This window comes from Drosophila albomicans, chromosome 3 (assembly GCF_009650485.2).
Source record: "Drosophila albomicans strain 15112-1751.03 chromosome 3, ASM965048v2, whole genome shotgun sequence".
In the NCBI taxonomy this organism is placed as follows: domain Eukaryota; kingdom Metazoa; phylum Arthropoda; class Insecta; order Diptera; family Drosophilidae; genus Drosophila; species Drosophila albomicans.
This window is the reverse complement of record NC_047629.2, coordinates 43870673-43883322: the sequence shown is the minus strand read 5'-3', so window position 1 is coordinate 43883322 and position 12650 is coordinate 43870673. Positions and strand designations below refer to the sequence as shown.

Sequence of the window (12650 nt, the reverse complement as noted above, 5' to 3'; positions counted from 1 at the left end):
GTGATGCTATTTCATTCAATATGTGTAATAGAGATTAAAATACACCAAATTGTCAAGAGTCTCTAAGATTCAGTGTTTCTAAGAGACATAATGAGATGACTCTTTATTCCTGTTGTATGTATATTTCCTCGTGACACGAAGTTGTAATACCCTTCTACCGTATTGGAAACGGGTATAAACACTCAAAAATGCCTGCTTATCTAATCTAATGGGCCGAAGGGCATCAAAGGAAGCACAGCTTTGAATGTCGTTGATGGCCATCAATGTAAATTCTGTGACAGCTGCGCCCAGCTGGAGGCCAACTGAACGTATCTATGCATTCAAAAAAAGGGATAACAAAAATAATATATACATTTGAAATATATGAAATCTCTTCCGATCTGTAACCGAGCAACGCGCACAGCACGCACAATTTTAAGCGCAAAAGGTTGAATTCGCATTTAGCCAATTTGAAGGTAACAGCAAACATAATTGCAGCTTATCTTTCCCCCGTAAGAACAAGTTATATTTAAATATATTTTAAAAGCACGCCACACGTTACACAATTAACTACATACTTCCAAAAAAGAAGCCTGCTGCTGGTTTTTTTTGGAAAAAAGTCGAAACCAAGCAAGGAAAAAATAAAAAGAAAATTCACATAAGGCAACTGTCAAGAGAAAAGGCAAAGCTAAACAAAATATATATGTATATGTGTAGAATATAAAGTTCTTTTGCAAAGAAATTTTGTTACAGTCATATCAAAAAACTGAAAGGGGATTTAAAATTCATTTCAAGTGCTTCACCAAAACTGTTTATTTATATTTTTGTTTTTAAAGAATTTTGTGGTCTTTATGGAAGCAAACTAAATGCCTTAATGGTTTTTCGCAATTTAGTTAAAGCATTTTGGGATTTAAATACATTTGCCAACATCCGTAAAATGCATTGTTATAAAGCACAATTTTGTGTGTGCTTTTTTTTGTGTACGGGACCCAAAGGCACAATTTGTGCGGTTTTGTCGTGCTCGAATGCTGCGGCTTGCCATTATTTTGAATTATTTACACCAAATGCGTATATTGAAATCAATTTAATGCTGTCGCTTGAACTGTTAATTTGCAGCAATTTATTACTGCAATGTGGCTGACGTGGTCATAAATCAATAGGACATCAATCATACGCCATGTTGCGAGCAAGTGAAACATTTCATATTTTTTGACGCGTTTTATTTTTACGCTCAAGAACATCTTGTAAATAACACAAAGTTAACTACTTGTTTTAAATTCCAGTGCATAAACTATTACGCGAAAATATTGTAGAATAAATTAAAAGTATTTTCTCAGGCAAGTTGAAATTGTTTTCCATAACGAAAAAGAATTCCCAAGTTGCTCCTGCTGCTGCTGCTGCTGCTTATTATGTTTAAGTGTGTTGATAAGTAAACGTAATGTGAATTTAAACTGTCATTTAACAGATTATTGTAAAATTTTCAGCAAAAACAAAAAAGAAAACGAGAAAATTCTCCGACTAAGTGGCAAAGCCATCAATCAATATCAAATGAAAGCAGCTGCGACCAGGCTTTAAATTGAAGCCAGCAGCACAGCACAGGCAATATTTCAACAGGCAGCTCCCAAATGCAATCTCTAAACGAAAATAGCTTTAAGGAACACATACAAAATACATGTCAGATGTGTGTTACATAAGAGGCTTCTTTGTTCTCCCCAAATGGCAACGAGCTTAAAGTCGACCGAAAATTCGCAGTACTTTTATGGAATTATTTCCCTTTGTGTGTGTTTTCTATTTTAAATGAATTCAGCAAAATAAATACCACACACTCTGTGTTGCAATATATAAATACAATGGAAAATAAGTTTAGATGATTAGCAATGCTTGAAATAGAAATTCAAGACTGAAGCAATATGAGCAGCAGGTGTTATCGATGCCACTGCATTGGACTTTGCATACATACATTGTGTGGCCAATAAATAATTGTTGTTACTGTAGTTGCTGTGTTGTACTGTGCTGATAAAAATCAAATACACACTCGTAGATTGGCACAGTAGCTCGATAAGCAATGAACGATGTTCATAAAATGTAAACAGAAGCAAAAATCATTTAAATGCCAAAAGCTGAAAAACATTCATGTTTTCCCATATGCAATACACGCTGCAAATAAATAAAACTATGAAGTGGGTAGCCAAGTGCAGTGATAAAGTGTATTTTTTATTGTATATATTTCAATAATGAATTATGACATCAAGTGAAACATTTTCTTATTAGTTTTATGGAACGCTTCATAAAGTTAGTTGATTGTTTGGAAAATTTTCTTATTCAACTTACCTCAAATTTAGTTGTACTTACCAAGTGTAGCCGTGTTTATAGAGAATCTAAGGCGTGACGTAAAGTTGATTGTTTGTTTGGAAAATTTTCTTATTCAACTTACCTCAAATGTAGTTCTATTGCTTACCTCTCAAACATGCCATAAAGTTGATTGTTTAGAAAAATTTTTATTTCAACTTACCTTATCTTATGTTTTTCTTACCTATCTTAGCTGTGTTTATAGGGTATCTAAACCGTGCCATAAAGTTAATTGATTCTTGTAAAAATTTCGTACAGTCTTGCATCAAATTTAGTCGTATTATTTATTTCACTTTGATGTATTATAGGGTATCAAAGAGTTGTTCATTGTTAGCATTGCAAAAAGTAATGTTGTTATTTACGCATTTCCATGTCCCTGGCAACAATACTCAACTGTAACTGCCCACAAAAAGCACAACACAGAGTTGCTCAAAAATAATGTCGCATGAAACGTGCTGCAGCTGATGATGATGACGACAACGACGAGGTTGAACCCATTGACACGTACTGCTCATCATGGTAGTTCAATTGAATCAAGCTTAGTGCCCCACACACACTCAAAAACCGCACTGCGTTTTGCTGTTTGTTTCTTTTTTTATATATATATTTACGTATACTTAATATTTGTGCACATAGAGATAAAATGACTGAGGACAACAACAACATGCCACTCGCTGCACACTATGCACACAGATCCTCAACGGATTCGCCTTGCAGCAGTAAACGCTGCTGTTCATGCTTCTGCTTCTTATTGCCAGACTTGCCCCCAGAGCCGCCAGCGGCCTTGCCACGCCTTCGATTCAGCACGCCATCCGTGTCATCCATCATGCGCAGTATTGTTGTCTAAGCGAGTAAACATTTTATGTAAACAATTTGCATAGTTTATTGCTGTTTTTTTACCTGATCAGAACAGTCCATGGGTGCCACTGATATGTCTCGCACCGCTCGAAATTTGCCCACATTGTTGAGATGCTCGTTCTCCAGGCGAAAATAGTTCCAAATGAAGCGACGAAATACCTCGAGGGGACTGAGAATGGTCATCATAACGTCACCCTCGATGTAACCCGCCTGGATGAGGCTCATGGACAGCGTCCAACTGAAACGCAATATTAAATCCTCAATTATGCCAAAGTAGTAGAAGCCCTGAGAAGAGAAGAGAGAAAAAGCGTAATGGATGCGTTGAAAGATTGTTTTACGTGCCGTCCCACTTGGACAAATATTTATTGCCGCCATTAGAGGGACACCATGACCATCGCCAACAACCACGATGTTGAAGCGTTGGCGACGAGGCCAAAAGCGCACTCAACTCACCGTCGATGAATAAACGATTTCCTCACGCAAGAATCGATTTTCGCCCGCCTTCGCATCGAAGAGTCCCCAGTCCATCTTGATGTCCCATATGTAGGCATAGCACGACGAGAATAGAGCTGCTGTTATCCAACAGTAGAACCAAGGATTCTCCTTCGACTGTGCATAGGTATCTAACCAAAAGAAGAGAAGGAGAATATGTAAGAAAGCTACAGTCGAGTGTACTCGACTGTGAGATACCCGCTACCTATTGTGAAGCAAAACAGTGCGCTAATATTCTTAAAATTTACCAAATTAATTTACCGCAGAAATACTAAAAATACCCTAAGGGCACTGGTATATTGATATTGGACTGCATTCAAAATATACTACAGAGTGGAAGATAAACCAGATTGTCGACGAAAGAAACCAAAACCTGTAGTAAGTAGGTTTTCGTCATTTTAAAATACACGAACTTAATATAGCGCAAAAATACTAGAATATACCAAAAGTTATATTTGGTATATTGTTAAAGTACTACATTGAAAATATACCATAGAGTACAAATTATATCAAATGGTCTGTCAAAGCTCCTCAGACTCGTAGTAAATCGGTGTTTTGGACCATACAAAAGTATTTCTTAAATAATTTTTTACAATTTTTCTCGCAACCAAATGTTTAGGAATCATAAAAACTATAGTTATTATTATATATACTCTAGCTTAAAAATGTTTATTTCCGTTATCGATTAGCGGGGCCGTAAGTGAAAATGTATATCTCTATTTTTTGTAGTCTAGGTGACGGACGGACAGATTGATGGACAGACGGGCATGGCAATATCGTCTCGTCTGTTTACGCTGATGAAGAATGTATACAAATATATTTTTTTGGGTCGGAGTCCCCTTTTGCCTGTTATATATGTAGATTTCGTAGAAGCACAAAGTTATAATACCCTTCTACGCTACGGGTAGCGGGTATAATGTGTATTCTACGTGTTTTTGTGCTGAAATAAAATTAACATGAATTTGCGGTTTGGCCATGAAGGGAAACTCTAATTGGCAGCGTATCATAAACAGCACGCATAATGAGCCCCAAAAAACAAAACGTGGAGAGTTTTCCTTTAATGAACCCTCTTCGCTCTCTCGCTTGATGGTATTTTCCCTTTGCTTACCCGTTGTAGTGTGAAATTTGTGTGCAAAGATCACAACAAAGAACGAGGTCGCATACTTCGCAGCATTCACGAGGTGGGGAAAGGATTCCTTTGTGTCCCGATAGCGACGTATGCATTGAGCGAACCGAAAATATGCCGGAAGTATGGCCACAATGGGATGCAGAATGGACACATACTGCACACAATGATTGCCAGCTAAAAGTATATATAAATATAGTATATAATAAACAATACGTGTTCAATAGAGAAGCACTTTCAAAAGCAAAATGAAAATTAAAATCTTGTTTTGAAACAGAATAAATTAAAATACATTAAATGTTACCTATTGTGAAGTTTCTTAATTGAAACTATTGAATTAATGCATAATTCATTATTAAATTCACTCGACAATTTACATAATAGATACGATATAATTAAAAACAAGTTTAAAAATTCAGTTGCGAATTTAAAAATAAATAATTCTGTTCACTCAGATGTTTAAGTCGTACAGCAACATTTATTTTGAAGTAATAACAACGAAGCTTTGTATTGCGAAAACTAAAGAACAAAAATAATGCAAAATATTTGAAAATAAATTAAATAACTTCCATTGCCGTATTTAAATCTCAGAGTCTTGAGGCACTCAGCATATAATTTGTATTATTTAAAAAACGAGAGGTTTTTAAATTATTTAAATTATATTTATCTGTTGGCAAACATAAGAAATTGGATAACTGAGAACTATAACTCAAATAACTTACAATAATATAATACAAATTATATGATGAGTACCTCAAAGTACTTATAGATATTAAAGAGCTAACTTAAATCTATTTCTACAGCTCAATTCAAATTTGAATTAGGTGCTATTAAAAGTGAAAGTCAAAATTTTATAATTCTTTTAGCGTTTTGAACTCCCTAAATAAAATTACAAAATGAACGTGAAATATTTTAAAACAAATTTAATAACTTCAACTGAAATATTTCAAAGCTAATTTCATCATTACTTCGAGTGTTTAACAAAATACTATTTAAATTTTACAGCGAAATTTTGGATTGGGTGAAGTAAAAAATTAAAGGCATAATTTTATAATAAACATTAAATAATTAGATTGTAAAGTTAACATTAAATATTTGAAAAGAAATGTATAAACTTCAATTAGAGTAGATGACAAAAATTTACAAATGAAAAGACTTAAAAAGTCATACCTAAAATGTGTTCTCAATTAGCAGTGAAGATTGAAAGTTAAGGCATAATTTAATAATAAATAACTCCGCTGTCCACTAAGCTTCATACAACATACATAAATTAGCCAAAATTAACATGAAATATTTACCAACTAAGTTTGAAATTCTATTGAAGTAACATATTTTACTGAATTGAATAAATTAAAATATTTCAAAGTGAAGTTAATTAACATATTTTGCTGAATTGAATAAATGAAAATATATTAAGGCGAAGTTATTCCACAGAAGTTGATTAACAATTAGATAAGCGAATAAATTAATAACTCCACATTTCCATTACGCTTTAAACTAAATAAATGAATTTTCACTTTTCGTTAACGAACTCAAATTTGAATTCAAATATTTCACCAAAAATGAAATGTTAAACAATTTCAATTCAATTTGGCGCAACTTTTGCATTAACTTTTAATAACATTTTTAATAGCGTTTACATGTAGAAAATGTGCAACTCTTGCGCCGAAAGTAATTTTGCGATTTACTTGCATAAATTAACAACGAACTGAATAAATTAACTGCCAAAGTTTGCATCAAAATTTAAGTTGAAACGAAGCAAAACGAATTTACGCACATGCTTCTTCTCCCTTGGAAGGATGTAATAAACTGCATAAATTAACAACAAAAAGTTGACTTTGACTTTAACAAACTTGAAACACTTTTGGGTATTCTTAAATTCTTAACTTTTCACATGGGAAATTTAAAACGGGTTGCTTTAAATTTAAACCTAAAATAAAAATTGAAGCAAGACAAGAATATCATTTTACTGAACTCACCCTCGCCAGCCTTGTGCCACGTGGGATTGCGACCGAAGAAGCAGATGAGGAATGGAATATCCAGAAACGCAGGCACCATGCTATTCAATTGATCCGCCAGCCAGAAATCGGCAAAGTTCACAAAGCAAAACGGCGCCATAATGACGCGACTCAATACACGAATTGCCCAATAACGTGCCTCATGATGAAACGTCTTTGTCGGATTGAGCAGAAAGGCAACCATTAGAGTGTACAGAAAGAGTGGAGCTGCATATTGTGGAATGCCCAGAGGTTCACAGAAGATGTAGCAGAGCACACAACATGCCCAAATCACGCCAAAAACCGAGGCAATCTCCATAATGTTCTGCTCGGAGAGATGATTGCGTGGATCGAGTTCGAAGATGAGCACATGATTGACACCCGACGAGCGCCAACCGTAGACATTGACACCCCACAAAAAGAGGCATTCGGTGATCAAGAACGGAGCACGAAACATGCGCAGACCAACCCGCCAATTCTCACCAAAGCCATAGAACATGGCAGCGATGATGACGGTGAGGAAGAGCACGACAAAGGCGCCGGAGAAGAGTCCCACTTTAAAGGTGGTCCAAGGACTCTGCTGCTCACCCAGCGGCGGCACGCGCAGACGCTTCATGGCACCTGTAAAGTTAAGAGAGATTTTAGAAATATATTTTTTAAATATATATTTTATTACTCACGCTGCCTGTCGCCACCCTCAATGTCCTGTGTCACCGCCTGCTCAGTTTCCTGTATCAGACGATCAATGTCTTTATTCGTATAAAAATGCGCCGCCTCCACATGATCTGTGCGCCAACGTGCTCCATAATCCACGCTCAGCAGCTTGTCGTGCTTCTTGAGAATCTTGCGAAAACCGGTGAAGTTGAGATTCTGATAGTTTTGTAACAGTATCAGACCCAAATAGAATTCACTAAATGCCAACTTTAGATCTTGTATCTTTCGAGCTGGGACATTCTTTTTGCCCAGCGGTGTGCGTCGCTTCCACGCCGGCTGCTTCTTCACATGGCCCATTTCCATTGCCTCTGTCAGTTCGCTGCGCAGGCTGCCGTATTTGCGCGTTGCCTCTGCCATCTTCTCCGAGTAGAAGGTGTTGATCTTGGCCAGTTCCTTGTCGCAGTAGTGAAAGAACTCCTCGTCGAATTTGGCAAAGTAACGCGTGAGCATCTCGCGATCCACGAGTTCCGCTGATGGCGATTGCTCGATGGCCGCATACAGCATAGCCTTCATTTCCTATAATATATATTTTAATAATTTCATTTAAATTTCTCCAGCAAGGACTTCTTTTATCTTGTAAGTAATACCAATTATAATGAGCTACTGCCCTGTGATATTGCTTAGTTGTGAACTTTTTGGGATAGTCTTTGAAAATTTTTTTACATATAGAAATTTCGGTACTTTTATAGAAAACTGGTATATTTTTGTTCCTATTTATATTATTCTAATTAAATACATAAACTAAGGTAGGCAATATTTTTGTGTTTTTAACTGTTTGATATACATTCAATGGTACTTTTGGTTCAGATTTTGCAACTCTTTTGGTAAAATGGTATACTTTTCCTCATTACAACTATGGATTACTAGCTGGAATCTTATTGCAAGCTTCGCTACTTTGTGTCAGATGTCATATGTTATATATCTGAAAGAGGTGACATTCATTATTGGTACATCGGGCCACTTTTTTCCTAAGGCATGTGTCCCAGTCTATTTTACATCTTGTAATCCTTGAAAATTATTTAATATTTCTATACTTATTTATTTATTTTTTTTATCTAAAATGAAACTTTATGATCCAAATCAAAAAATTAGCAATTGGCATATATGTAAATCTTGTCCTTAGCTTGGTTGTTTTTGTTTTTAATTAAAATACATTTCAAGAAACAATTTAAAAATATTGCAGTACAAAATAAAAAAAATAATGTTTAATAGATTATTAAACTTTTACACAGATAAATATAGTATTCATATATCGCCTCTTTTAATTTTGTTTATATACATTTTTTTTTAAATGAAAAGCTTCGAGCAAATTTGCATTTCCAATGCGTTTTCAAAATAAAGTACACACTGTATGCATTTACTTTTCAAACGCACTGTGATGCCCATACTGTGCTCAACTCTTTGGCCTTTGTTTACGTTTGTCGCGAGCAAAACAAAACAACCGATTGCCAACGCTCCGCAAAGCGCATGCGCCAAATGAGCGGCGCTGTAAAAGCTCTCGTTGGCATTTTGACAGCTGGCTGGCCGTTTTTCACGTGACGTCACCAGCCAAGTGACAGCTAGGAAAAGCACAAGCTTGTGTATCCATCGAATACATATTTTATTTTCATTTTTTTCTCATCAACAGTTTTTTCGCACACTTTTTGGTTTTTACCTCGTAATTGATGTATTGCTTGCGCCATTCTGGCGTTATATGCGCCGTCAAATGCTCGGCGAATTTCATCTTTGACCACTTAATTCCTGCCCGCTGCTGCACTGCATCCACATGGACAGCGACAAACGACAAACGACAATCGACGGCGTTTCACGCGCACGTTTTCACGTAAACAACAGAACTGGGCCAACGCAAGCGAAAGTTTCTCGTTCGATGGTCTCTGAATGCCAGGCTATGGCAATGGTAGAAACGTTTGATGAGTGGAGGGGGTGGAGTGAGGGATGCGGAGCGGTGGCCAAAGGAGCTTTTGATATGTAAATGTTGTCGCTGTTGCTGTTACTGTTGTTGTTGCTATTGTCCTCTGCTGTCATCCATGGCATCATTCGCTTCTGACCAATGTCAACATAAACAAAGTGCTAACAATTGCGTGTGTTGCCAACTGACTGAATTGTTAACAAATTCAATTAGTTTTTCGCTATAGTTTTATTTAATAAATGCGAAGAGAGTTATTTTTAGCAAACAAACATTCATTTTATTTATTGTGCAAACATATGTTAACAATTATTTTGAGTGTTTTGCGCTTAGGTAATTATAACATACAGTAAATAAATGAATATCAATTACATATTTAATTAGCCATAGAAACGTCTAGACAACAAATAAATTAAACATGTGCAAAATTAATTTTAATTAGCAATATTTGTAAAGAATTTTTAGTGTAGTATTAATAATTTAAAAGGAAAAAACATTTAATGTTTAATTTTCAAGATAATTACACAGACAAAAATGCTTACTATACAAATTTGTTGATATTTAAAAGATAATATATGTTATATCTATAAATATTATGAAACAGTTATTAAAATAAACGTTGAAGATAATTTTTAAATTAACAGTGAAACATTTATTTTCAGATATAAAATGATCAATAAAAAAAGTAAGTAATAAATATAAATGTAATATAATAAACTAGTTAAAACATAAATACATTATTATACAAAAAATTAAGTAATATGAAATCACATTTAAGAGCTTAAAACATTAAGATTTTTCAAAATTACTGAAAATGATTAGAAAGATTTTTATATGTAGTCTCTATAATACATATCAGGGAAAAAATTTAAGAGATTAGAATTACATATCTTAAAATAATTAGATTTTATTCAAGATAGCAAAACTTATATCCACAAAGTATTAAGAAAACAAACTTAAGAGCTTAGTAGTCTAAAAAATAAATAAACAATAAAAAGGTCAATAACAATATTACAAAATATCTGAAGATGATTAGTTTTTAAGTTTTTTATAAACTCCGTAATACAAATTCAAATTAAGTATCACGTATTAAGAAAAACAAACTTAATATCTTTGGAGTTAAATTAAAATAATAAACAATAAAAAGGTGAATAAAGAAATTACAAAATATCTGAAAATTATTAATTAAAAAAGAAAGATAAAAAGCAACACATAAATAGAATACTTGTATGTAAAATAATTTTGAAATATCATCAATACGCAGCATATTTAAAGCCCGTCAGTCCCCAGATAAGTTCATTTATCATGGGTAAATAAATGATTAATCATTGTAGCCGAATTAAATTAAATTATCGTTCGACAGTATTGCTACGATTTAAATAAAAGCAACCAGCAAGCTCAGTAGGCGAAAATCTGGTGAAATCATATCACTTTCAGGGAAAAACTCGTTTCAAGATAAGAACGCAAAGAAATTAAAAGTTAAGGCGACCATTCCACAAACTCCGAGTACATTATGAACTCGGCACGGCGGCAACAACACATGCGAGTGTAATAATAATAAAAATCAATTTCCAAACTGTTTTCATGCTGAAGAATCCACACGACACTCATTCGTTTACTCTCTCGACTCTCTCGCGATCCGCTTTTGTTCTTATCGCAATTACTGACTGCTCCCGGAAGAACCCCTCGCCCCTCGCCATTCCCAACGTCTCTGCCCAACGATTGCTGTCTGTTTGTTGCTCGCGTAATGTAGTTTTTGTTTTCTGTTTCTGTTTCTGTTTTGTAGATTGATTAAAGAACGGTCTGCTGCTGTTGTGGATCGGCCTGCCACCCGCATTGAGTTGCCTGCATTGATGATCGAGCAGCTCGCTCAGCAGCTTTGCCCCCAATTGAAAGCGTCTCGCAATCTGTAGCGCTGTAGCGTTTGCAGTTGTGTTGCTGTCAGTTCTTGATTGCTCGCCACACAGTCCAGTCATCCACCGCTATCTCAGCTATCCACAACGATCCCCCACCGAGAGAAAAAGTGTGTGACAAAGAGAGCGCATATTCACTGATTAGCGATCGTCAGTCGGTTGCGATAAGTTCCTTAAGGTTTTCCATATAAATTCAACGTATTCGCCGTGCGATTCACCAGTGCAGTGTAACACAGCTCGACAACAAGATGCCGAAAGGAGAACAGCCCACAGCCGAGCAGGTTAACGAGGTGAAAACCCGTTTCCTCAAGAACCTCGAAGAGCAGCCACCAGCAGGTAAGCTCTCATGATCCTCCCGATCATTTCTCCGAGAGTTAATTTCATGCTCTTTCCGTAGTGCCCTTCCATCCCAGTGATCTGGCCAGAATCAAGGACAGCGATGTGTGGATCACACAGCTGCTCGAGGCCTATAAATTGGATGTGGAGAAGGCGATCATTCGTCTGCGCGAGAACTGCGAGTGGCGTCAGAGCTTCGGCACCAACGACATCACAGCCACGAACATCAATCAGGAGTATCTGAATGATGGCGAAATCTATGTGCACAATCAGGATAAGGATGGCATGCCGCTGTTGATCGTGAACTTCTCCAAGCACTCCAAGAGCAAGAATCACGATGATCTTATCCGTGTCATTGTCTACTGGGTCGAGCGTGTGCAGCACCAATACAACTATGAAAAGAAAATTACGCTTTTCATGGACATGACCGGCGCTGGATTAAGTAATCTAGATCTGGACTTTATCAAGCGCATCGTTGGACTGTTCGAAACCAAATATCCCAATGCACCCAACTATATTGTAGTGCACGAGCTGCCCTTCCTGCTGAATGGTGAGTGGGGAAGATCGAGTATTACATTTGTTTAACTATTTAAATTTTCTTTTCCTTAGCTGCTTTTAAAATTGTCAAGGGTTTCATGCCCGCTGAGGCTTTAGAGATACTGCGTGTGACCACCAAGAAGGACATCAACGAGTATGTAGATAAGGAGAACTGCCTCAAGAGCTGGGGCGGCAACGATGATTACACCTACAAATTTGCCGCCTAAACTAAAGTGTAATTGAGCCATGTAAATAATACGATACTTATTTATCTCAAGCAAGTCGTTTTTTTCATTTTGTGCTAAGCTCAAAGTGCAAAGCTTGAGTGGATAGTTCGTGCTTGAAGCGCAAAAAGCTTTCACTCACTCTCGCTCTCTCCCGCGACAGCTTTCACTCAATGCGAACTCATTTAAATGCAACAGACAATCGATGCTGATCACGTT

At 36.0% G+C, this 12650-nt stretch overlaps 2 protein-coding genes across 2 annotated transcripts; one reads left to right on the top strand and one right to left on the bottom strand.

Moving 5' to 3' along the window:
• Positions 1–2912: 2912 nt before the first annotated feature.
• On the bottom strand, positions 2913–9350 carry LOC117572721 (xenotropic and polytropic retrovirus receptor 1). Its single transcript, XM_034255783.2, has 7 exons — positions 9170–9350; positions 7482–8031; positions 6784–7422; positions 4787–4981; positions 3640–3809; positions 3229–3471; positions 2913–3171 (listed from the first exon to the last, which is right to left on the bottom strand). The coding sequence occupies exons 1-7, from the start codon at positions 9236–9238 to the stop codon at positions 3010–3012; spliced, it is 2028 nt and encodes a 675-aa protein (XP_034111674.1). The 5' UTR covers positions 9239–9350; the 3' UTR covers positions 2913–3009.
• Positions 9351–10822: 1472 nt separating this feature from the next.
• On the top strand, positions 10823–12484 carry LOC117572724 (motile sperm domain-containing protein 2). Its single transcript, XM_034255789.2, has 4 exons — positions 10823–10969; positions 11208–11670; positions 11732–12220; positions 12280–12484. Exons 2-4 carry the CDS (start codon positions 11583–11585, stop codon positions 12432–12434), a joined length of 732 nt encoding a protein of 243 aa, XP_034111680.1. The 5' UTR covers positions 10823–10969; positions 11208–11582; the 3' UTR covers positions 12435–12484.
• Positions 12485–12650: the final 166 nt, after the last annotated feature.